General features: G+C 48.5%; 1 protein-coding gene across 2 annotated transcripts; it reads left to right on the forward strand.

Moving 5' to 3' along the window:
• Window positions 1-11,330: 11,330 nt before the first annotated feature.
• Window positions 11,331-24,706, forward strand: LOC144269214 (zinc-binding protein A33-like). Of its 2 annotated transcripts, none has more exons than XM_077824730.1 (7): window positions 11,331-11,413; window positions 12,626-12,900; window positions 14,258-14,353; window positions 17,651-17,884; window positions 19,566-19,585; window positions 21,551-21,666; window positions 21,809-24,706. In XM_077824730.1, the coding sequence occupies exons 2-7, from the start codon at window positions 12,628-12,630 to the stop codon at window positions 22,351-22,353; spliced, it is 1,284 nt and encodes a 427-aa protein (XP_077680856.1). In that variant the 5' UTR covers window positions 11,331-11,413; window positions 12,626-12,627; the 3' UTR covers window positions 22,354-24,706. The 2 variants fall into 2 exon arrangements, with proteins under 2 accessions (XP_077680856.1, XP_077680857.1); XM_077824731.1 differs by lacking the exon at window positions 11,331-11,413 and adding an exon at window positions 11,989-12,334.
• Window positions 24,707-26,664: the final 1,958 nt, after the last annotated feature.

Here is a 26,664-nt window from a genome sequence, read left to right on the forward strand (position 1 = left end):
CTTCTGCAAACACAGAAAGGGTCTCAATGCCAGCTCCAAATAGGCCAGGGTAGAGGGGCCTGGCCACAGAAGGGCCAAAGGCTCTGTTCTTATGGGAATCCAGCAGCTGGGACTCCCCCCATAGAGTGGATAAGGAAGGGATGTGGCTACTGTTACTGATCAGAGCCCAGAACAATGGCCACAGGGGGCTGTGCTCTGGCCCCATGTCCTGGCTGCAGATTGGGCAGATGGATCCATCCCCCACCTTCCTAGGTTTCCTTGCACAAAGCCCATTTGGGGCTTTGCATGGGGAAGGATGGATGTAATTCAAGCAGAAAATAAGCCATGATGTGAAAATAAGGCTGGTTCTCTGTGGAGCTCCACCAGGTGAGGGCCCTAGAGGCAAAGGAGCATGGCCTAGGCAGGCCATTTGTCTGGTTTGAAGCTGGACAGTCCTATGTGGGGGTGGTTTATCCCCTGTCCAGTACTGAGACAAACCTGGAAGAAGTTTTGTCCAGTATCTGTATCACACCACACTCTTCAAAATGGCATCCCATGTGGCATAACTTTGTGCGTACCATGCGTGCAAGGGCATGCTGGTGGGGGTGGGGTCACTGCTGTGGGGGTGAGCCCACGCCATTCGTGCAAGTACCAGAATGAATGTCTGATATTCGGGGAGTGCATGAGGGGCCACCCTACGTATGGCCTATCCCAAATCTCTGGTTACAGTCCCCCTCCCACAATTCTGTCGGTTTTTAATGCCATTTAAATTAATCTCCCAGGTTTAGGATGGCAAATAATAACACTTAGCACTAACACAGGAACGTGTTATATATTTTTGTGCTATTTAAGCATGAATGAATGAATCCTCACTGCCCCATCATAACAGTTGTTATTCCAATTTTACTGGTGGATGGAGAAACAGACAGATTATATGACGTGGCCAATACAACTGCAGGATTCCATACTATAGTAATAGGTATGATAGATGCTATCTTTCTATCTATCTGTCTGTCTATCTCACTGAAGTTGCCTGGGTGAAGCAGGAATCCTGGAGGACCATAAAACCTGTAGTGTTTGTTTTCATCTCAAGCAAAGTGAAACAGGGAAGAGAAAATGTTGTGTTTTTAAATAACCTTCCAGCTGTTCTGTCTCTGCTTGAAGAGTTGATCCAAGGGCATGGTAACATACCTAAGCAGTTCCACTTCCAGTTCATATATAATTACAAAGATTTAATGCAAACAGTTTGAAATTACAATGAAACCCATCTGATTTCACTCTTGATCTTGCTGGTTTTATGAGGCAAAGCAAGTGTCTCTTCCACTTTGGTCTCTGTGGAACTGGCTTCACAGCAACTATGAGAGTATGTGTTTACAGTGAGAAGCAGATAATTCTAAAGGGTTTTGGACAAAACCCATCAGATTTCAGCCAAATTCTCCCTTGTCCATTTTATTCTTTATTTCCCCAATGCACAATCCTGCTGCCAAAGACGCAGAGTGTTTGGTTTTCAGTTTAAAACCTTGGAACCTCCTGAGATGCACATTCTAAAGAAAGAAAGAAAAACATTCCATTGTCAAGTGGTGCTTGGTACTGAAAATCAGCCCCTTAGCAGGAGATGCCTGTGGGACCTAACCAAGGATCAGAGACCTGGGAAAGGTCCCCAGTATATTTTCATATAGGCTCAGATACCTGGGATTGCAGGAGTATCAACGAGATGTGCTGAGGAAATAACTGCCACCTTCCGTTATATTTAGATTTCATAGTCAGTGTTGCCCAATTCACACAATTTGGAAAATATATGCAAAGAACATCCCTTCTTTCATTACACTTTTCCTTTGGATGGATGTATTGAAACAATGGATTGGTGATATGACAAAATTGTACCACTCGCCCCTGTAAAGTTCTAAAGCTTACACATATGGGGTGTGAACCTGCAAAGACTCCCATGACTAACTTTACCCACACAAATAGTCCTGTTGGCTCAAAAGCAGACTGTCCATGTGCATAAAGTTACTCTTGAGAGTATGTGTTTGCAGGATCCAGGGCCTTAGTTTGGACCAGGGGGTCTCAAACTCCCGGCCCGTGGGCCATCTGTGGCCCGAGAACCTCCCCACTGCGGCCCACGGAGGAGAGACGCAGGCAGACACGCTGCCGCCCCCCGTAGCTCCCACTGGCTGCAGGAGAGACAGAGATATCATCATTAGTTGCCAGGCAGAGTCAGCCATGGAGACAGCGTCACTTTTTTCCACAATGAATAATAAACAAGTCCAAATCCCGAACACAACTATCTGATGCCCACCTTGCTGCAGTCCTGAAGGTTTCAACTGCTCAGTCACGGGGGCCAAACACCAACAAACTGACCGAACAGAAGCGTTGCCAGGTGTCTGGCAAACACTAAAAACTCTCGGGCAGGCGAAGAATTGTATAAAGGTGTATAACAGTTTTATTATTTCTGAGAAATTAACGTTTTATTTTCTGAACACCATCTGCAGTGACATTATTGGCCTGCAGGGAGGATTTGAGGACTGGCCCTGGCCTTGGCCCTGGCCCTAAGGCAAATTGAGTTGAGATCCCTGGTTTGGACAGCCTGTTAGCCAGGTTGCTCCCTAAATCTGCTGTGTGTCTCCCCCTGCTGATACCAACAATAATTGGCACTTTTTCTTGCTTTGTCATTTTCAAAACTTTATTTACACTTCTCAAACTTATATCATCAGATGGGAAGAGACAAACACGAATTCTCCCTAGTCATTCAAAGTGCCAAATTCTGTATAAGAGATTTGATTCATTACTTATTAACTAAGTATAAAAAATTATCCAGTGAAGGTATGTGTAAATATACATATCTACACACATTCAGGCAGAGAGTTCATTAATGAGCAAAAGAAGAGAAATTAAAAACAGATAAAATAAGGATGAGTGATACAAGAGCTTATGGTAGAGGCAGAACTATCATGTGAAAAGATCCTCATGTCCAAGAAAATTGGTCCCATTCATTGTTTCCACACAGTAGAGTTCCATGAGTGCTGTAGGAAGCTTCTGCTTCCATTCCCTAAGAGAAGGAACTCAAATTTTCCCAGAGGCTAAAGAAAATCTGTTTTTAAAGGGCTGTTTCTGTTAATCTGGTTTTCTGAGGCAGTGAGGGATGGATGAGCCCACATACAGGCCCAGGAGGCATAATTTAACTGAGCATGAAATGAGCCAGAGCGAGAGGAGAGTGCATAGAATTGCAGGTGTCCAGCATTGCTGCATTATTTCATCTAAGGGATGCTGAAAGTCTTGCTGTCAAAAGGCCAGATTCACCCCTTGGGTTCTGCCAGCACAAGCCAGCGGAACCTGGCCTGTGGGTCCCCACAGCAAGAAGTCCAGGGACACAGTGCCACAAACCAAAAGATGCCCTGGTAGACTCCCTGACCAGCTCTGAAAGCTGCTTCCCCATAACAGGACCCGGCTACCTGCTCTGCCACAGAGGTGAATGCTCTCTCTGGAATCAGTGGAGCTGAACCTACTTATGCCAGTGGTGAATTTGGCCCATGACATTTAGATCATATTTTATTTGTCCCCCTTTATAACTCTCAAGCTGTGGAGAGGGTGTACTTTCCTGTGAGACCAGCCTCTGGGTGGCCCCCATGGAGAGAAGGCTGCACATGTAGATGCCTAGTGCACAGTTCTAGCTGAGCTACAGAACAGACCCATCCCTCTACCTCTAGACACTGGAGGCTCAAACCTGCCTGTAACCATGCAGGTACATAAATGGGGAAGTGAAGTAGAGACCACAGAGTCAGCACATGAGCTGGGGCGTGCCCTGGGGCAGACACATGCTCACGCGGGAATTCAGAGCTTTAAGGAGGCTAGACTTAGGCCCTTCTACTCCAAAGGCCCAGGCCCGTACCATTTGAGCTAAAGGAAAATCCCATTTCCTAGCTGCAAGGCTTAGTTCTGACAACACTTGAGCAGATCTGATATCCCAGCCGAGAGATACACAGCAATATACTCTGTGTGCCTTGTCCTCCCTTGGCACATGGAGCAGAAATATATGGGAAATGCAACATGGTACATTCCCTGAAACACAGGGGTATGGTCTTAAGAAGAGGGAGGTGGGTCACCACAAATTCAGCAAGCGCATATGCTGCCATCCACAGCCAGCGCAAGATGGCATCTTTGTTCCTCTGGAAGCAGTGGTAACCATGGAGCCAGGCCTGTGAAAAAAGGAGTTGTATGGTACTGCATGTACCCAATAGCGTATCAGTCTACCTGGCACCCTGCTGCCCACATTGCACAAGTTTTGGGGATGCATTGTGAGAATCTGCACCAAAGTATCTAGAGCAAGATTTTCAACTGGTGCAACCTGGCATAACTCAGTTAACATCGGTGGAGCTATACTGATTTGCACTAGCAGAGGATCTGGCCCCTACTGCTTAACTTACTCGTCTGTGCATTGAGTGAATTCCACCATCTCTTTACAGGGCCACCTCCCTGTGTCTGAGAGCATGACAGAAGCAAGAATCTGCCTTTTCTAGCTTTTCTCTCGCCACATGGCAGGCCTGCAGTTACCCATAGAAAAGGATATGGTTGGGTACAGGCTGGGCAGAGGCTAGGAGATGTCATGCTGAGGAGGCTCATTGATTGTGCCCCACACTGATTTGCTATGGCTGGAAGGAGATAAGTAGCGTGAAGAGCTCTCTGTGCATGCAATAGTCTGTGATTCATGTAGACTGCTCCTGGCTGTGACAGATTGGGCTGCCCAGGGGGGAACACAACCTTTAACAGCACATTCCAAGTCAAACACGGAACTTTGCTTTATACTTAGAGATGATTATTCATATTTTTTTACCTCTGTGCCCTGAGCTCTCCTCGGCATGGGCGAGCTATAGGAATCCCGAGCTGTATTGTCAGGGGCTGCAGTAGATGAGTTAACCAGCATTCTTTGGATTTGGCTAGTTCCCTGCTGTAATGCTAATGTGTACATATGTCATCCGAGACATCTCATAATGACGTATAAACAGGGACAAAGCCACCTGCTGGCCGGCTGGGAGATCAGGGCCTGAACTTGCATTAGTAAGCCATTTATCCATTTTTTAAAAAGCATTCTGGGCAGATGATTCAACTTTCATTCAAAAATCAATCAGTTCAAAGCCAGCCATTTATCAGTGACTCCCAGTGCCTGGCATGGAAGTGAAACACAAATCCAAGTGACATCCAGCTGAACATGCTATACTCCATTCAGACCCATTCTATAATATACCAGATTAAACAGAGCCTAACACTTCCAGGCTGGTATCATGCACCCTCTCTCAACAGAGGCTAGATGGGATTGTCCTTGGAAAGATCAACATCACGAGAAGTGCAATAGTAGATGTGAGGGGAGAGAGGTTTTCTTTTCTGGAATTCACGGCTTAAGGTATACATTTGCTGTGTTTTTTTACATATTCCTGGCTCCTCCTGCTCCTTCGTTACTCGCACACATTCATCCCTGGTGTCTGATGAATTTAGCCCAATGTCTTTAAAATACTAGTCTTGAAAATTAGAACTGTAATGTTGTAGAGCATCTAGCTTAATCTATCTATGTTACTTATATTGCCCTTGTTATCATTGTATTTGAGCATGTCATGGTCTTTAATGCATTTATATTTAGTAGGGAACTAGAGCACAGAGAGACTGAGTGATTTACTAGGGACATGCAGGAAGTCAGTGGCAAAGCAGGGAATTGAACACAAGTCTCCAAGTCCTGGTGCTCTAACCATTGGACCATCCTTCCTCTAAACAGGTCCTAGTTACTGATTGGGACCTTTAAATGCTACCACAATACAAATGGATAATAATAATAAAAAAGAATATTCCCCAGTTAGGATGTTGTTTTGTATGTGGAAAAAGTAATGGGGGATAAATACTCTAACTTGTTCCACTCCAAGATATGCTACATTATCCCTGGTGCTATACACATAGGTTTGGGAAGAGATTTTTATTGATAAATGTTGGTAAACATCAGTTTCACCATATACGCATAAACTGACAAAAATATTTCTACTGATGATATTAGAAATTTACAGATAGACAAAGTAAGAAAAATGCTGCTTGAGAACTTATTAAAGTTTGCTTAAGGATAGTTACTTTGTAACGTTTAACATGTGATGTTGACAGTTTGTGTTTTAAAGTTATAAAGCTTTAGCTTTTGGAATCTCAACACTTACTATCATTAAATAATTATTGTCTGACACACCCTCTCATAATCTCCAGCAACTAAAAATTTAAAGTGATAAAAACATTTTTTTAAAAATCCTTAAAACCCATGCTGTTACACAACTGAGAACAGGTACATTGATACAACTAGAAAAAAGCTTAAAAATAAACATTGATATCTGTTTAAATTATAAAAAAATAAAAATTGAATTCTGCCATGCCGATATATACATTATTATTATTACAGCAGCACAACAGGGCAAGTCCCTCTGCCCTGGAAAATCGTTCATTGTTATTTATTATTTTGCATAGTTGTTCTGGTGTGCTTGGTACCTTGCAGACTGTTAAATAGACAGGTTTCCTGCCCCAAAAGCTTCTAGTCCATTAATGGCATCAGGCATCAGACAGAGAAGGCAGGAGGAGAGCAATAAAACAACATGCAGCAGAGGGGTAAAGCTAAGCACACATCTTGCAACACCACAGTATTTGTGCTTGTTTGTTTGAAGTTAACCCCAATGGGGCACAGCGGGGATTATCAGGGCAAGGCCTGACTGGTAATGACGGCATTATAAAAAGATTGCTTTCAGATCTGTTTTACAGACATATCTGGAAGGAACTCACAGAAGACAGCTCTGTGACCCAACACGGCCCTCAGACATGGCTAGTTAGTACTGCTCTCCAGACCCACTGCTATTCTCAGTCAAATCTGGGCTCTGCGTGGTACTTTTCTCTGAACCCATCACTGCCCTCAGTCAAGTCTAGATGGTACCCCTGGGTTCTCTGAGGACACGGTGTGGAATTTCCATGCATCTTAAACCCATGCATGGGCCTGATAAATAACAGCTCCATGATAGCACAGAGCCAGAGCTATCGCTCCACTAACTCCCTTCTTCAGATTCCCCATTCTGCTGGATCAGGAGTCTATAACCTGGAGGAAAACAATGAAGGCAGAACAGCCACACTATGTGATTAAAAGGAAAAACAGACTGTGCACCATCAGGGGAATCCTAGTCTTTACATGGCAGCATACAGCCGCTTTCTTATTCTGGTCTCTGCAGATTGCTGCTGGTTCACATAGTGGAGAGTAAAAATTGTAGCAGATGCAACACCTTGGGAAACTGCCCCTGTCCAACAGACTCAGGTGCCTCCCTTTTCTACATCCACAGCAGCTGATAATGTCCGAGATTGACATTGTTACACTGCCACCTGATGGAGGACTTTGATATCACACATCAGGGATCGGCAACCTTTGGCACGCGGCCTGTCAGGGAAAGCCGCTGATGGGCCGAGATGGTTTGTTTACCTGCAGCATCCGCAGGTTCCGCCGATTGCAGCTCCCACTGGCTGCAGTTTGTCGCTCCGGGTCAATGGGGGCTGCGGGATGCGGCATGGGCCGAGGGATGTGCTGGCCGCTTCTTCCCTCAGCCCCCATTGGCCTAGAGCGGCGAACCACGGCAAGTGGGAGCTGCGATCAGCTGAACCTGCAGACGCTGCAGGTAAAGAAACCGTTCCAGCCCTCCAGCTGCTTTCCCTGATGGGCCGCGTGCCAAAGGTTGCCAAATCCCTGTCATACATCTAGCCTCCAGTTACTGTAGTAGCCCAACTGGCCCAAAAGCAAGAAGTGAATGTACCTGATGACATGTTCCTGGGCACTGTATTGATTCATTGGACTAACTACATGCAGCAAAGCAGCGTTTACAGACATCATACATACACTCTCCTGCATTTCTATGGCTCCCTCCATGTGAGGATCTCAAAGCACTTGTGCAAATATGAATGGTCACAACACCCTTGTCACGAAGGTAAATACCATCACCCTTTGTTAAGGGTGGGAGGACTGAGATGCAGACAGGTGAAGTGACTGCGCCAAGGTTATATGATGGGTGAGTGACAAAGCCAGGTATAGAACTCAGTTTTCCTACCTCCCACTATAACATTTTAACTACCCACCCAGGCTTTAATAAAACTTAGTCATGGCTTCTTCAAGCAGGGAAACCCATGAATGCCTGCTAGGGTTAAGCAATGGTTCCTGGCATGGCTGTGTTGCTGCTGGGGTCACTAGTTTTGTAATGCAACTAATAAAGATTTGTTCCATGCCTGCCTTATGTTGGGGCATGACCCACTGGCAACAGAAGGAACAAGAAGGATCCAGACACTCACAAGAATAAAGTTCACCCAGGTCTGGCAAAGGAATACACCCTGCTGTTTGACTCTAAATAAAGCAGCATATATTGTATCTCCCCCTCCACAGAGGTGGTCTCTGTCCTCCCCTTGTCTGATTGCTCAGCACTATTCTGCGATGGGGTTTTCATTCATTGATGCTGCACAGCATGGAGTCCAGCAGCCTCAGCGTGGCGTGGGGCGAGGCTCCGCGTCTTTCCACAGCACCATCATGAAAACAAAGTACCCAGGAGATGGCATGAAACATCAGTCTCTGCAGTAGCAGAGATTCTTTGGGCAAGCTGATGGTGTCTAGTTCTACCCAGATACGCGGAGAGCATGGGGTGAGACCCCCAAGATGGGGGCGGGGGACAGCGAAGGTTCACTCAGTCTTTTCCTCCACATTCAGAGGCCAAATCATCCCTCCCCACAACCCACAAAGAGCTGCTCTCATCCGGACACCATCTTGCCCCCTTCTTTACTCCCACTTGTGTTCTGGCTAATCTAGTACACAGCAATAGAGCTCTCCTCTCTGCTGTAGGATGGCCCTTTATTTCCTGTCCAGGGGCTGGAACTGCTTTGAACTGAATCAGTTAAGGGCCAAATTTCCAGCCATCTTCGTTGTCTGCACCAAGAATATTTAGGGGAACATCCCTTTCCATCTGTGCATGCAGGATCCTTCTTTGCATGTAAAGAATCCTGCATTTGCGCACACAAATGCTGGGGTTTTTACACACAAACAGTTGTAGCCACAAGTACTGCAGTTGCAGTTCAAGGTAGTCAGGGCAAAATTTGGATCCTAAAACTTAAGAAAAAGACATGCTGTCACAGAGCGGAGACAATTACAGTAATCATGTGGCCTTGTCCCCTTTCCTTTCAACTTCCTGATGTATTATTGCATCTCACTGTTTTACAGCAGGCAAGAAAGGCAAAGATAAAGGCTGCCGCTGAAATAAAATTTTCTAATTCAATGTTCAGTAGAAAGGGCAGAAAAAGAATCAATACAGTTTTGGCCACAGCTTCACATCTCCCTCTTCCTCCTGATGTTGGAGAATTCAAAATGATCATATTAATAGGGCTGTACATCCTGATTTGACAGCATGTACTTATTTGTAAGAGTGGCATTATCCCACAGCATCACCGAGCATATGCAGGTTTTGACTGAAGCACAAATCTCATAGGGTCTGATTCTGCCATCCATACTTATGTTCGGTCGTACCTTACTCTGCAGGTGAAGTGCCACGCTGCAAAATTGGGTCCAGTGGGAACTTATATTCCACACACTCACATTTAGTATTGTTTAATTGTGATTATTAGCATCATTTTTATAAAATAAGGAGGGCACAGCATGCAGCCTCAATGTGGAAATGTGCTGGAAATGGCCCACCTTGATTATCACTTCAAAAGGTTTTCTCTCCCACCACCCCACTCTCCTGCTGGTAATAGCTCATCTTAAGTGATCACTCTCCTTACAATGCATTTTTTCATGGTCTGTGTGTATATATAAAATCTCATCACTGTACTTTCCACTTAATGCATCCGATGAAGTGAGCTGCAGCTCACGGAAGCTTATGCTCAAATAAATTGGTTAGTCTCTAAGGTGCCACAAGTACTCCTTTTCCATTTGCAACAAGTAATTTCTGAAAGGGATTTTAACCTCTTCCGTTTGTGAGTGTCTGGGAGCAGATGGTGTATGCCATGATGCCTGCAAAAACTTGACAATGTTTAGGCTGCTAATGTGCAGAAAGCACTGCCTGCCATGCTGACAAATATTGTCTCATTGTTTACTTGTACTCCCCTGTCTGTCCCTATATCTGTTGTCTCTTGACATATAAAGATTATAAACCCCTTGTGGCAGGAACCAGCTTTTTGTTCTGTTTCTACAGCTCCTCGCACAATAGGGTCCTGGTCTATGATTAGTGTCCTGAGGCACCAGGGGAATGCAAATAATAAATAACTCCTCTGATAAAATCGTTATCTGAAATGTATTCAATTAAAATAGTTCAGAATTATTTACTCTATGGCTAGGTCATGAATATTTGAATTATGTGGTGTTTTTCTGAAAGTCCCAGGTCCTGATGTCAGGTGATTACATGAAACTGTCAATTTTCTTTTTCTTTTCTTCTTTTTTTAACCAAACTTTCTAGCCCTTGTGGTTGTGGAGCAAACTTCAAAAGATGACTCTTCAAAGGGTTAAAAACCAGAAGGCGAATAAAACTAACCCAGCGTGTTTCGTTTTACTCTCCTGACTTCGCAGGTTCTGGGGCTCATTGTTTTTGGGTGCTTGGTGCCAGCGATCGGAGCGATTCGGGAGCTGGCAAGTGAACGGGGCAGGAGGTCTCTGGCCCAGGGAGCATATTTCAAGAGGAAGGGCCATTTTCTCCCCTGATTGACATCGCCCTCTAATCCAGGCGCTGTAGGCCTTGCCAACCCAGTTAACAGGTCCTCCAGGAACCTGGCAAAGAGTCCCGCGGCACCCTAGAGACTAACAGACGTCTTGGAGCAGGAGCTTTCGAGGGTGCATGCCCACTTCACCGGGGGCATGCAGGCAGCCAGGGCTTTGGGACAGAGAGCTTAAACCAGGGCAGGTCTTTGCGGCATAAAGTCTGCCAGCCCTGGCAGGCGCTTCTCAGGAATCTTTAATTCCTGGAGACTTCAGGCCAGTCCGGGGGGGGGGCAGACCTAGGGCCATCGGCTGGACGGGAACTGAAACTAGCTCCCTTGAGGTGCAAGGCTGGGGGGGGCGGGGTGCTGTGGCCCGGGGGGGGTGTCTTGGCCAGGGAGGGGAGTCCCGGGGGCAGAGGGGGGCTACAGGGGGCGGATCCTGGCCGCGCGGGATTCACGTTGGGCCGCAGGACACCACACACACACACACACACACACACACACACACACGCCCCCCCTCCTCTGGCGGGGGCAGGCTGCTGGCCAATAGGCGACGGCGTGGCCTGCACAGCTCTGCTCCGATTGGTGTAGGCCGGTGTCACTCGCCGGGGAAGGCGGGTCGCTGAGCGTGTGGAGCGGCCCTCGGCCGGGCTTTTGTTGGTGACCTTCGGAGGACGGGAGCGGTGGGGAGGCGCCGCCTGAGCCCCGAGCAGTAAGGGGGGCTGGCGGTGGGGGGGGTCGGGGGCGGGGCGGGGGAAGGAAGGGGTTGGGGGACAGGGCGGGGGCCGGTGGTGGGGTGAGGGGAGTGAAGGGGTCGGGGGTGAGGTGGGGGCCGGCGGTGGGGTGGGGGGAGTGAAGGGGGTGGGGGCCGGCGGTGGGGTGGGGGGAAGGAAGGGGACGGGGGCCGGCGGTGGGGCGGGGGGGTGAAGGGGGCGGGGGCTGGCGGTGGGGTGGGGGGAGTGAAGGGGTCAGGGGTGAGGTGGGGGGCCGGCGGTGGGGTGGGGGGAAGGAAGGGGTCGGGGGCCGGTGGTGGGGCGGGGGAAGGAAGGGGTTGGGGGACAGGGCGGGGGCCGGTGGTGGGGTGGGGGGAGTGAAGGGGTCGGGGGTGAGGTGGGGGCCGGCGGTGGGGTGGGGGGAAGGAAGGGGACGGGGGCTGGCGGTGGGGCGGGGGGAGTGAAGGGGGCGGGGGCTGGCGGTGGGGTGGGGGGAGTCAAGGGGTCGGGGGGCTGGTGGGGGGAATTAAGGGGTTGGGGGGGCCAGCTGTGGCAGGGTAGGAGTGTGCAAGACTTTATGCATGGTGGTGGAGGGTATGGCAGGAGCCGCTGTGCAAAGTTGGGGAGGTGGATGTTTTCCATCGCTGTGGTTTCTGTAGAAACCTGCCCAGCTTTCATGGTGATGGTGAGCACTTTCCTTTCCCCTAGCTGGAGAGATAAGGAGTGCACCCTACAACAGCTGGAAGAAGGCCTCCCTGGACTCAGGGTTGCATCTCCTACCCCCGCTTTTGTTGGGGCCACAGGGTTAATTTCCCAAAGAAGCCTCTGAGAATTGTTGCTGAAGTTAAGGGAAGTGGAAGTTACAGACTCAGCCCAGCTTAAAGGAAATGACCCCTTGCCTGGACTTCGCTCCACTTAAAGTAAACTTAAACATGTCTCTTTAGAAACCCATTGAGAGGACAGTGCACGGAGAGTTTGCAGTTCATGGGGCCCATTCGTGGTTTCTGGGCACTCGTGCTCTAGCACTGAGTCTGGCAATAAACCCTCTAACCAACTGATGTGTAGCCAAAGTAGTGTGGAAAGAGTGTCAGGGCAGGTGTTGGAGAGGGTCAGATGTCCAGAGTACGTGGGTGGGGGGAAAAGGGGGGCCGGATGTTTGTCACTCTGACCCCTGTGTGAGATCCAGGACTGTGCCGTGTGTGTGCACACAGGAATGGCTGGCCGGAGTCAGGAGCAGAGTCTGAGGGAAGAGCTGACCTGTGCCATCTGCTGTGAGCTTTTCAGTGACCCTGTCATGCTGGATTGCATGCACCATTTCTGCAGGGCATGCATCCAAGGCTACTGGGGCAGGTGCCCCCGTGTGGCTTCCTGCCCCCAGTGTCGAAGGGAGTTCTCCAGCCGCACCTTTCGCCCCCACTATCTGGTGTCGGGGGTTGTGGAGAAGGTGCGGAAGTGCAGCTCAGAGGACCACAAGAGAAAAATGCAGGTGAGTGGCTGTTGGCATGCCTATTTAGAAGGCATCAGTCATGCCTCAGCACAGCATAGAGCCGATATCTGACGTGTCTCTTACCCACCCACTTCTCTGAGGCTGGTTCATTCAACCATGAAACCACATACGCATCCTTCACCTGGGCAGAGCATGATGAAGACACTCTCTGCTTCTCTTACTGACTCGTTCCCTATTCCTCTTTCTAGCGCCTGGCGAGTTGCAGTCTGTAGTTTAGCTTTTGTGCTGTTGCTTCTCTTGCATTGCTCACTTGTTGCTGCCTTGTGACATTGATCACACATTGTTATTGTTTGTAACATATAGGGACCCCATCCAGGATTAGGGATCCATTATGCTAGGTGCTGTACAAACAAGTGATAAGAGATTCCCTGCCCCAGAGAGTTCAAAACAAACAAATGTTAAACCCCATGCAAACTTATATCTCCAGCTCTTATGTATCCTGAGTCTGGAGTTTCCCCAACCCACTGGATTCACATGTGTGTAAAAAATCAATTTAGCTCGTGAATATGTATCTCAGGTTGGTTGGTTGATTGATTGTTCTTGCCTTATGTCTTTGTAGTCTTTGATTTAAACAGCTGCTACTTGCCCTTCTAGAGTCAGTGCCATACATGTAGGCTGCTCCACTATAAATCCATGGTATGCCCACATCTTGAATACTGCATGCAAATATGGTCCCCCCCATCTCAAAAAAGGTATATTGGAACTGGAAAAGGTTCAGAAAAGGGCAATAAAAATGATTAGGGGTATGGAATGGTGTCCATATCAGGAGAGAGTAATAAGACTGGGACTTTTCATCTTGGAAAAGAGACAACTAAGGGGGGGAGATGATAGAGGGCTATAAAATCATGACTGGTGTAGAGAAAGTAAATAAGGAAGTGTTATTTACTCCTTTTCGTAACACAAGAACTAGGGGTCGCCAAATGAAATGAATAGGCAGCAGGTTTAAAACAAAAGGAAGTATTTTTTCATATAATGCACAGTCAACCTGTGGAACTCCACACCATCCTCTGGCAAGAAGGCCAAGACTGTAACAGGGTTCAAAAAAGATCTGGATAAGTTCATGGAGGATAGGTCCATCAATGGCTATTAGCCAGGATGGGCAGGGATGATGTCCCTAGCCTCTGTTTGCCAGAAGCTGGGAATGGGCGACAGGGGACGGATCACTTGATGATTACCTGTTGTGCTCATTCCCTCTGAGGCACCTGACATTGGCCACTGTTGGAAGACCGGATGCTGAGCGAGATGGACCTTTGGTCTGACCCAGTCTAGCCATTCTTATGTTGTTATGTAAAACAGCAGAGTAGTGAAATGGTCTCCTTTAATTTTTCCTTCTTAGAAACATCTTGAAAATGCGCTGCGAGCTCACCAGAGAGAGATGGAGAACTTCGTGCAAATGAAGCACACGGCGGAGGAGGATATTTGCAGTCTGACGGTAATGCCAGTTCTCCCAGCTACGCTTGTGTAGGCTCCATGGCAATGCCATTCACTTGGATAAGGGAAGACTGGGAGGTTACTGGTAGAAGCACTGCACACCCAAGAGCCCCCTGTAATAATGTACTGGCCTTATGCTTCACACTGCTGCTACTACAAGCTTGCCTGCAGGGTGAGTAAGGGTCAGGCAGGATATAATCAGAGCTCTTCTACCTGGAGAAAAGAATAAAAATAGATTATTATCAAAAGCTGAGTTATCTGGGGCCTTGAACAGCCTGACCAATAAGCAGGCTCACAGCAGATACCTACTGTCACTGTCGTCTTATGCCAAGTATCGTTGTTAGACTATGGGCAAAAGATTAAAACCAGCAAAGTAAAAATACTGCGGAGACAGCAAAAAACAGCTCCCCAGTCAAGGTAACACTTGATCTGCTGAGATGCTTTTGCAGGAGGGAAGATGAATAACTGTAATTGAAGCGAGTAAAGAGATAGCCATAGGGTAATTACAGACGAGTGTACAAAGCCAGCTAAAGGCTCCTGAACCTTAGTAAAATACGTCAGAGCTTTTCCTCACCAGTGCTACGTTTTGAGCCAAAGGATCTGTCAGATTTCCCTAAGCCATGTGATAGTTTAATTTGGGGCATACCTTTATAGTTGCGTATCAATAGCTCATTGGGTAACAATCAGCAGTGTCTGTGTGTCTAGCTCTTGTGGCTTTAGTCAAGATTGCTGATATATATAAAAAATTTATACAAATCATAATGGAGTGAGAGGCAAAGTTCTGCTGTGAATAGAAACTGGCTAAGTCAGACTGCAAAGGAGTAGGAACAAATAATCAGTCTGTGCCATGGTGAAAGATTAGCAGTGCAGGTGCCCGAAGAGTCCAGGCTAGGACCAGTGCTGTTTCATAGGTTAGTGGTTTGGAAAAGGGGGTGAGCAGTGAGGTAGCAAAGCCTGTGGTTGACATAAAATTATGTAAATCAGAGGAGATGAAAGAGCTTCAAAGGAACGTAGACAACCTATGTGAACAAGCCACATGATGGCAGATGATATTCAGTGTTGACAAATGCAAGGTAGCCATAATTGCACAATGGAAGCAATAATTTGAGTTCTGAATTAGCTGTAATCACTCAGGAAAAAGCTGCAAGGTTCATTATGGACCTCTCAGTGAAAGCCACCATTCAGTCTGCTGCAGCAGACAAACCAAATAATGGGGGCGAGAATAATACTGACTATTGTGATGCTGTTATAAATCAACTGTGTGTTCTCATGTGGAATATTTCCTTCAGTTCTGGTCACCTCATCTGAAAACAGATATAGCAGAACTAGAGGGGCAGGGGAGTTCAGAGACCAGCAAGGAAAACAGTTAGGGGCCAGGAGAGACTGAAAATGTAGATTTCAGAGTAGCAGCTGTGTTAGTCTGTATTGTGGCACCTTAGACTAACCAATTTATTTGAGCATAAGCTTTCATGAGCTACAGCTCACTTCACTTAGTCTCTAAGGTGCCACAAGTACTCCTTTTCTTTTTGAAAACATAGAGTTGTTTAAATGAGATGAGGGATAACGAGAGATGCATACCAAATGCTACAGAGAAGGTAAATTGAGTGCATCCATTTACCCCTTCTCATAAAACAAGAATAGGTGCATTTTTGGTGAAGTTCAAAGGTAGTATGTTTAAAACTGACAAAAAGCAATGTCTTACCTGACACATAATTAACCTGTAGAATTAATTACTCAGAGATGGCGCACACATCTCTGTCTGAGTTACCGTTTCAAATGCAGAAGCCCAGAGCCCCACTGCAGCTCAGGACCTCCGGCTAGGGATAAAATTTTCAAAGGTTCCAAAGTGACTTATGAGACCAACTCACATTTTCCAAGTTTATTTTTGAGACTTAGGCCCTCTTGAAAATGTTAACCTAGGTCTAGAATTTACGACCTGTAGGTTGATTAATAGGCAGCAGGTTTAAAACAAACAAAAGGATGTATTTTTTCACCCAATGCTCAGTCAGCCTGTGGAACTCCTTGCCAGAGGATGTTGTGAAGGCCAAGACTAGAACTTATCCAGATCTTTTTTGAACCCTGTTAAAGGAGAATAGGTCCATCAATGGCTGTTAGCCAGGATGTGCAGGTATGGTGTCCCTATTCTCTGTTTGCCAGAAGCTGGGAATGGGTGATGTGATGGATCACTTGATGATTACCTGTTCTGTTCATTCCCTCTGGGGCACCTGGCACTGGCCACTGTTGGAAAACAGGATACTGGGCTAGATGGACCTTTGGTCTGACCCAGTATGGCTGGTCTTATGTTCTTATTACTCCCAGATTGTTGTCAAAGCAATTCAGACAAGGTAATTGAGTTCAAAGAGGTAATTTGAAAAGCTTAGTTCAGTGACTTTACTTCTGAGTAACAGCCGTGTTAGTCTGTATTCGCAAAAAGAAAAGGAGTACTTGTGGCACCTTAGAGGCTAACCAATTTATTTGAGCATGAGCTTTCGTGAGCTACAGCGCACTTCATCGGATGCATACCGTGGAAACTGCAGCAGACTTTATATATACACAGAGAATATGAAACAATACCTCCTCCCACCCCACTGTCCTGCTGGTAATAGCTTATCTAAAGTGATCATCAGGTTGGGCCATTTCCAGCACAAATCCAGGTTTTCTCACCCTCCACCCCCCCACACAAATTCACTCTCCTGCTGGTGATAGCCCATCCAAAGTGACAACTCTTTACACAATGTGCATGATAATCAAGTTGGGCCATTTCCTGCACAAATCCAGGTTCTCTCACCCCCTCACCCCCCTCCCAAAAACCACACACACAAACTCACTATCCTGCTGGTAATAGCTCATCCAAAGTGACCATTCTCCCTACAATGTGCATGATAATCAAGGTGGGCCATTTCCAGCACAAATCCAAGTTTAACCAGAACATCTGGGGGTTAGCAAGCCTCAGCTGTGTGAGCAGAAGCTGTATGTCAGTGGGATCACACCAGTATGATGCTCAGAAGTGGTTTTAATTAAATCCGGAGTGGCAGACTTAGAGGAAAAAAATAATTCAAAAAGGAATTGACATTAGCCTTCCAGACTATTCACTGTGTATGTGCATGCATATATATAAACTAGTTGTGTATCTGCTTAAAAGTACCCCAGTCATTGCTCCCCTGTGGATCTAAAGCCCTTCATTTTTATTTTTATCTCACTTCCTCTGCCCCGTAGTTTTGGAGATTTCTGAAACCCTATAGGAAATGGACCTGCAGCCCTTTTCACTGTGTCTTTTATGGCATTTACCTCTACTCAGAAAGCCTCTGGGGAGCTGAACTCTAAGATTCGGGCAGAATTTGAGCGACTTCATCAAATCCTGGAGGAAAAGGAGAGAGTTGTGTTGATGGAGCTGGCCAAAGAGGAGGAGCAGTTATTGTTGAGGCTGCGTGGGGACATCATGCAACTGGAGGAGGGGATCTCAGAGCTGGGAAAGAACATTGAGCACATACAGGAAATCCTGAACAAGACGGGAGACTCATTACTGCTGGAGGTGAGATTACTCAGCCAGCTCTTAACGCATTGAGGCTTGGGGAGGAGGACAAAGGATGTTAGCAGGATGTTGATACATGGTGGGGAGAGCTCAAAATCTGAATTGGGAAGTTGGAAAGCAGCAGAAGAAATTGTATTGTGCCGTAGGACTGCCTTACGCATCTGAAAGGGAAGCTTTCAAGGCAAGCAGCAAGATCTACAGTCCAAAATTGAGATCCACAGATCCTGGGTGGTCTAGAGCAGTGCTACTCAAAGTGGTGGTCCCCGGACCGGTGCCATCAGCTGTCGGTCTGCGCGCACATTGGGGGAAAATATTGCCAGTCCCCCACATCAGATAGCTTGAGAAGCACGGTCTAGAGCTCCTGCTGTGGTCCCTACAAAGCTGTCTGGTCAAGAGGTGACCTCCTCCCTCTCTTTCCATCTGCTAAATGACATCATAGAAACATTAAAATACATTTGAATTCTTCCAAATTACTTTTCTGTGTAAGCAGTTGCAGAGGTTGCCACAAGGATGTTTTGTGATTGTGAATGGGAGGAGAGGAGGTGGTTCATGAGACAAGTTCTCTATTAAGATGTGGTCTGTACTGGGGAGACATGTAGGGGACTCTGGGGCTGGGCGAAAGGAGCAGCACTGAGCAGCATTGCTGAGCTGGATCTGCCAAGGCTCATGTTCTAAGAAATCATCGTCCGTCATTGCTCTTGGCAACTGTGAATAGCTGGCACCCAAGGTGAGTGAGTGAGTGAGCAAGCCGCTGCTGGGAAAGTATGCTTCAATGGCACTCCCTTCCCTAGCACTGATGGGCTGCAGAGAAAGCATTAACGGGGCCATGAAAGCAAAGCTGGAGCACCCAGGCAACTCTCCCCTCTCTGATTGTGGGGTCAAAAGCACACTTACGTTCCCTGTCTGTATGGGCTGACATGCCCCCCACCTCTCCCCATTGTGAATGGCAAGATCTCCAAGTTAGTAGATGGAAGGGGAAAGGGGAAATCCTTGGCACTGTTGTCTTTGCAGAAGCTCAGGTTGAGAACAGACTAGCAAGGTGCAGGAGAGGGTGAGAAGAGGTTGACTCCTGTACTGGGAGAGGGGTGAGGAGCCCCAGATAATGAAGGCAGGCTCTGGTGACTTCAAGTAGGTAAAGGTACGCTTAATTTATTTAATAATAAAGCACATGCCTTTACCTGCCTCAAATTCCCAGAGCCAGCTGTATCCATTAGAGCCCATCTCTGTAATCATGTAACCTTTCTTCCCATCTCAATTATAGAAAAAATCCTCTGAGCAGAAGGAAATCAGTCCCAAACTGTAAGAGGCAAATGAAAGTACACAGGAGAAGGGGAGAGAGAGAGACTGTTAATGAGCGAGTGAAACCTCTCTGGAGACTGACTCTTTATTAGACACACAGCTGCAATTTTGTGTCTCCCTCCCACTCTTCTGGATCTAATTCTCAGTCCCTTGGACTGAGGCATCTTAGATGTGTTCAGAGTCGTCGTCCTCATCCTCATGCCCTCTAAAACAACCTTGGTTTATATACACAATGTCCATCCCCTGTTGGGGTCCAGTTGGACTGGTGTGTTTATCTTCTCTGTGTTTGAATGTGGTGGCAGGGAAAAGGGTAGTTAATTTGTTTGTGCAGCTGTACGAATTAAGTATGGTGATTGTTAATTTTCTCTGCCTTTCATTGCAGGTGGAGAGCGAGGCTATCAGGTATGTGTCTGGAATTAAACAAGCTGTTTCCCTTTTCATGAAGCTTTTATCTCCCTTCCTTGGCTGGGGACAGTGGGAAGAGAGGTGTTACCTTTTTAGTTTTTAAAGCATGGCTAATTGTCTCGCAGACCATTGGCATGGAGCCAGACCAGGGGAGAAGGATCCATCCCCCAATGAGCATCAGATGCTCTCATGTAGAAGTGCTGGGCTCCTGGGACTAGAATCAATGGAAGCGTGGGCTATAGTGGAAGTGGGAAAATGGAGTCGCAGGTACCAGTTTGGCTGCGTACAATGAGCATGAATTACACATCAGGGAAAAGTGGAGAACTGTTACATCAAATAACAGGGTGTACAAGCTAAACCGGAGGGCCGTGTGTGATGAATATGGAAATGTTGGTAATATTTGTATTTTTATGCACACCCCTGTTGTCTCTGTGTTTTATGCTGCTATACACTGACTGCAAAGGAAAGGGATGAGGTGTTGGACTCCAGTAGCCACTTGGCTGGAGACCAGAGTCATTAACAAACTGAATAGAGGCTACATGTGTGAATGGAGAATCCAGAACAGACAATGGAAACTCTAGTGGCCGAGACATTCACACCCAGTGACCAAAAGCCAAGAGGAAGGACGATTCCCTCCCACTTTCTGCAAAGAAGCAGAGCAAAGGCCCCCAAGCTGGAGAACAAGGGGAAAGGTGTCAGGTGGCTGTGTGAAAAGCTGAGATACCGGAAACACAGTGGCTCTCACCCAGGACAGAGACCAAGGGGCAGAGACAGAGAGCACATGGCTTATGGGAGCCCTGGCACTGGCCAGTCTGAATACTGGCTTAACCTTTGCTTCCCTGTGCTGATCCAAGTACTTTCAGATTCTGGAGGTCAGGAGTCAAATTGTTACCTTGTTTTGAAAAGGCTGCCAGGTGTCACCGCAAATACTCACTAAGAGCATTGCGCCCTGAAGGGGTAAAGGACAGGCCTCCCACAGGAGTCTGGCTTGACGGGACTTGGTGCAGGAAGCCGTAGAGAGGGATCGCTGGTGCCTGAAGACCCAGTGTCAGAGTCATGGAGGCCACGGAGCTGTCCCTGTGGCACTCTAAAGGGATCACTCCCAAGGGACTTGGGTACAGGCTGGGACATAGCTGGCCCTGTGAATCCGTGACATCCTGTTTAGTTGCTTTTACTGTTCTCTCTGCCCCCTTGGGACCAGCCTTTCAGTGCTTGGCATAGCTCAGAGGAGAGGGGGCAGGTGCAAAATTGAACTTGAGCCACCTTGGCTGCTCTCAGATCCTGGGGGTCTCTAGGCTCACCTCCAAGGCACAACTGAGAGCAACCTTAGGGTAGGTCTGAAATTATGCCAGCTGCCACTGGCCCCAAAGGGGCATTTGTGCCCCTTTCCCCACGCACTGCACTGTGTGTTGGGGGGAGGGGAAGGAGCTGCTGCAGCAGGAGGCTGCTTTGGCAGTGCAAAGCAGCCAGAATCAGCCTGAGTGGGGCTGAGAGCATGGTCGGTGGTGTGTAGGTCGTGCTCATTTTGCATACCTGCTGAATGGTGAACCAGTGCATGTTGCTCTGCTTTACCAGCCACAACACCATGCCCATCTCTGCTGAATTTGGCCCAAGGCTTCTGGGGGGCTTGCACCTTCCTTCTCCAGGGCATTTCAGCCACTAGGGGAGCAGGGAGATAGGACAGCAGACTGTCTCAGCTCGGAGGTTTTACTCTGTATCTACTAATCACTCTGCCCTTGGAGTGACTTCCTGTTTGATCTCCTTGGCAGGATGTAACCACCCCCCGACCTTTTGGCGTGTACCCTGCCCGGCTAAGTCCACTGGTTCTGGTCCCTGGCCTCCCACAAAGGCCTCGTTCCTAAAACACCCCCAGTCAAAGTCCTCTTTTACTAATGGCTTTGTAAAAACAGCTGGCTCCTTGTCTGGACCCTGCCTTACTCCTGCCCCCTCTTGCTTGCCCAGGCCCCCAGTGCACGTGGAGGCACAACCTGCCGTGGACATAGAGCACCACAGAGAGCGGTACAGCGGCCCCCTGCAATACATCTTCTGGAGACAAATGCTACAGTCAATCCACCCTGGTGAGTGTGACGCAATGCAGGATCCTCGGGGGTGGAAATGTCCAGATAGGGAGGTGGGCAGAGGAGGAGTGCCTAGGTAGGGGAAGTCGCCTGGACTGAAAAACATTGAGCAAAGCCCTGACAAATTCTAACTCTGTTATAGCTCCCGCCCCGCTGACATTTGACCCCGAATCAGCCCACCCTAACCTCATCTTCTCCAAAGACCTGACTGCAGTGACGGAGAGCGACAGGCGCCAACCTGTCTGCACCAGCCCCAAGCGTTTCCAGCAGTGTGTGAACGTGCTGGGCTCTGAGTCCTTTGACAGCGGGAGCCACTACTGGGAGGTCTGGGTAGGCAGCAAGACCAAGTGGGACCTGGGGGTGGCAGCAGAGTCCGTGGACCGGGCAGCCAAGGTCAAGCTGTGCCCTGAGAGTGGCTATTGGGCACTTCGTCTGAGGAACGGGACGGAGTATTGGGCCACTGCCACCCCATGGGTGCGCCTTGCCCCGAGGAGCTGTCTCCGGAAGGTGGGGGTCCTTCTGGACTGCAAAGAGGGGAAGGTGGCGTTCTACGACGCTGAAGACATGACCCACCTCTTCACTTTCCACCAGGCTGCTGCACGCAGGTTCTGCCCCTTCTTCAGCACTTGCTTCAGCGACGGCAAGCTGAATGTGGAGCCCATGAGAATCTGCCACCTGACTCTGTAAGGGTGATGCGGGGGGGGAGGCAGTCTCCCAGGAAGCCATGCAGATACCAGAGAGACAACATGTGGCCCTGAGAGCTGGTGTTATTTTCTGGTTTGGCTGTAGTTGCTACTGCTTGGACTCTCCCTGGAATAGAAATCGCCTTCTAGAACAGCTCAGTTGGCTCTGCCCTGCCCTAGTGCCTGGTCATTTACGGTTGGAGTGAATGCAGCAAAGGTGTGTGGACTTCGGTCAGTCTAACCTGTAAATCCCAAGGCTCTAGGGCAGAGTCAGGGAGAGACTCCATTTGTGGCTTATGCTGGAGGGAGAGAGGAAGTGACTGAATCTTAGGTCCCAGTATTTTGTCTTTTGTTCCCTGCCTTGGCACAGGGGTGAAGGGGTCGTGGACTCTCAGCTCAGCTTAAGCCACAGTCTGTTGTGCGCTGAGGTTTCCCCAGCCTTCCTCCCATCAAAAAGATGGTGCATCTCGCTGCTGTGTCGCAGCCAGTGACACTGATCAATAGACAGCCTCCTCTCCGCCGCCACTTTGGTAGAGACTGTGAGAAGATTCAAAGGAAACTGAGCAACCTACGTGAATAATCAAGAATTGCACAATGGAAGCGATGATTTGGATTCTGTATTGGTTGTAATCACTCAGGAAAAGGCCAGGAGGCTTATTAGGGATTACTCAAACAGCTGTCTTCAAAGGGCTCCTGCCTTTCTGGGACTAGAACAAGCAGGTAGGAGTCAGGTGGTAAGTTCTAGGGAGCTCCTGGTCAGTGGGGAGGCGCCTGTTGCATGGTGGGGATTGTATCTTCGTGACACAATGGACAGCGCTGGCTGTGAGTGGAACAAGCATGGGGGCAGGGGATGGATCTTCAATGACTTACTGAGATTTTGCTGCTCTTACTCTATGAATTTGATCTGTGACGTGGACACTGCTTATCCTAGTAGCAAGCATTTCGGTGCCAGCTTGTTGGGGTGTTACAAGTCCTGAGGAGCCAATGGAGAGGAAGGACAGCTGTAGCCTCACTGACCTTCTCTGCTCCCCTCTACTTTCTCTGCACAAATGGTGTGGCCTTTAACAGCCATGCGCTTCTGCCACTGGAGACAAAGTGGGGGGCTCAGTCCTCCCTTTTCTGCCTGTGAGCAGAGAACTGTGCCGCTCAGTGCTGGGAGTGTGACAGGGCAGAGTCTCAGGGGCTCTCTAGAGAGCAGAGTTGAGAGCCTGGAACCTTCCGAATGCGAAACTGTTGGGAGGAAGAGGGCAATTCAGGGGCCAAGGGGTGTCTGCTATTATTACACGTCAAACTTTCCTTCCCATGTCGTCAGTCTGGGCGGCTTGTGTTTGGCTCTCGGATTATTTGATGCGATAGCCGTTGTCTTTCCCTGCAGCCCTAGTGGAGAGAGAGGAGTTGAGCTGATGTGGAAGCACCTCTTGCCAACATTGCCGCTCTGAGTGGTTGCCTCCCCCTCTCACGCTTCCTGGCAAAAGTCAGCTCTTCTCCAGTGCTGCTCCAGAGCCTATTGGGGGAGGCAGGGTTCTGATCTGTTTAGATTGTAAGCTCTTTGGAGCAGTCTTTTTGTTCCATGTGTGCAGCACCCAGCACCCTCAGCTTTCACTGAAGTCAGTAAGAGGTGAGACCGCGGCAGCTCCCAGGAGGCACTCAGCGCCTTGCAGGATTGAGCTCTATGGCTGCTGGCGGAGAGGTTTGTTTAGGGGTTTAGGGAAACGGAGCTGCCCTACTGCTGCAGTGTAGGTGCTGGAAATCAGGTGCATTGGCAGAGAGATGGGGGAAGAGGGAGAGCTAGGGCTTGAGGAGCAGGAGTACTGAAGATCAGACTTGGGATACATTGGCACAAATGGAGGAGGTAGCGGGGGTGCTGGAGGTGAAGGCTGGCATGCATTGGCAGAGCTGCATGAGAACTTCCATGGTGCTGGCTTGTGCTGTGCCATGTGGTCAGCTCTTCAGTGCTGTGATCTTAAAATTCATGTAATCTTAAAATCTTCCGCTACGCAATCCTCGGCAGGAATGTCGTCTTTCTGCAGCCAGCACTTCTGATCCCCAGCCTGTGCTCCCCTCTCACATCAGTGCTTGAGCAGTTGGTAAACTGGCCTTTCATCTAGTGTTGATGCTTGAAGAATTTCTTAATCCCAGCTGTGGAATTTCCTTCACTTGAAGTTTGTTTCTTCCGAGGATACGAGGGAGGGGTTCCTGCTGCTGCTCCCTGCATGGGAACCGGGAGGGCCAGCAGAGGGCACTCTCCACTAAGTGAATGTAATGAACAGCTCCATGCTGACAGGCTGTTATGGCTGCAGGTGATTTATATACTGTACTCTTCGCTGCTGTGCTGCTATTAAAGCTTTTTAAAAAGACAGCTGCATGCTGCCTTAGTCTTCCTGTCTCCACTCCAGCGATAGCGCCTCACCTGGCTGCAGCAGACAACCTGCCCTGTCTCTTTGTAGTTCTGTCACTAGCTTGTTCCCCTGTCATCTGGGCTGGATGTGGATCATGGGTGCTGGGAAAGAAGGGAGGATGGTCTTGAAGAAAAGGCTTGGAGGGGGAATCTGAGGCCCCTGTCACCAGTGTGTCCTTTGGGTTAGGGAAGAACCCATCCCAACACTCCCTACCCACAAGATGACAATGCAGTGAGAGGATGCTGGGCAATGTGGTTTCATTCTCACTGTCAGGGACTCTTATGCTGCCTTTATTTTAAGAAAATTCCTTCCCCACGACCTACCCTTACCCGTGCCCCAGACGTGGAGATCTGAAACCCTTGTCAGCTGCTGTCACTCTTCGTAGCCTTGGTGGGCACTTTCCTCTCGTTTCCAAGCAACTTGCCAAAAGAAGATGCAACAGTGACTAGGCTGCAGTCAGTGGGTGGAGGGGAGTGAGGTATTTTCCATCAGAACTATACTGGTGGAACTTAATCTAAAACCATTGAAATCTGGATTCTTCATGGCCTGCCTCCTTCCGCCCTGCTCCCTTTTATGGTACATGTATGTTATGGCTGTGCTAACCTAGTCCCATAGTGCAAAGGCAGCCTACACAGACAAAAGGGGTTTTTCCATCTGTGTAGGAACACCACCTCCCTGAAGGGCAGTAGCTGTGTTCACAGAAGCATTCTTCCAACAAGACAGCTGCATCTACAGTGAGTTTAGGGCAGCATACCGACATTGGTGTGGGGTATGATTTTTTCATATCTCTTTTTTGACATAACTTTGTCAACCTAACTTAAGTGTAGACCAAGCCTTAGACAATACAGCTTTACTTTGTGTCCATCTTCTGTCCCAGCTCTATCGCTAAACACACTATGGTGTTACATAATAGACAATGGTACAGGGAGAGAGACAGGATCAGCACTGGCCTTACTATAGAGTTCATCAGGCATCCTTGTCTTTCACCCCATATGCCAAGCAGCCCCGGCTTGATTGAGATCATCCTTTCTACACACTGCTCTATGGCTGCCAAGATCTTTTAGTTCCTAGTTCTGCGGGCTTTAGAGTACTTGAATTTCATGCAGTTCTGGGGGAACCCTGGTCGTCTCCCTCTAGAGCCTAGTTTCAAATCCCATCTCCAGTCAGACATGAGAACAAACTGGGTTTGCATTTCTGCCTGTGACGGGGTGTTCACCCCCATGCTAGTCTGACAGGCCACCCCTGAGGGATAATGAGGCTTGATAAGCAGTCCTTAATTGAGGATGGAACCCAGCTGAGCAGGAGCAGGTGGGGCTGGTATGAGGCCAGGAAGATAGGACAGAAAAGGACTGCAGTGCAGAAGACTGTAGTCACTCTCTGAGCTTAGCAAGGCAAAGGAGGAAACCCGCAGGGACAGAAGCAGCCTGGGATCCTGGCCCTGAAGGAGGGGGGTTTACCTAGAAGCCTGATGGGGTGGATTAGGAAAAGGCTCGGGAAAAGGCAGCAAGGTCTGGGATAGTGCTATCTTTGACTGCTGATTTGAGAGTCCCTGAGGTGGAACCTGGAGTAGTGGGTAGGCCCAGGTTCCCCTACTGCCCACTGGAGAAGTGGTATAGCTTTGAGGTAAAGGATGGCCAGGAACAATACCTGGACAGGCAGTCTGTTGAGACTTTACCCCAGAAAGGGACACTGTACTGACCTGGCTGGAGCCCCGAGCTGCAAAGAGGGAGCACTGCAACTCCTGAAGCTTGGGAAGGGGTGTCAGCGTGAATGATTGAAGGAGGCGTCCAACTGGGCAGAGCTGTTCCCCAGACGTAGCCTCGAGGAGGCACCCAGTGGTGAGTTGAGACCCCTCTAACGCTGCCCACCACAAAACTGAGGGGGCCAGACTGGGCCTAACACCGACCATTCCAAGC

The sequence above is a fragment of the Eretmochelys imbricata genome, chromosome 8, assembly GCF_965152235.1.
Source record: "Eretmochelys imbricata isolate rEreImb1 chromosome 8, rEreImb1.hap1, whole genome shotgun sequence".
NCBI classification, from domain to species: domain Eukaryota; kingdom Metazoa; phylum Chordata; order Testudines; family Cheloniidae; genus Eretmochelys; species Eretmochelys imbricata.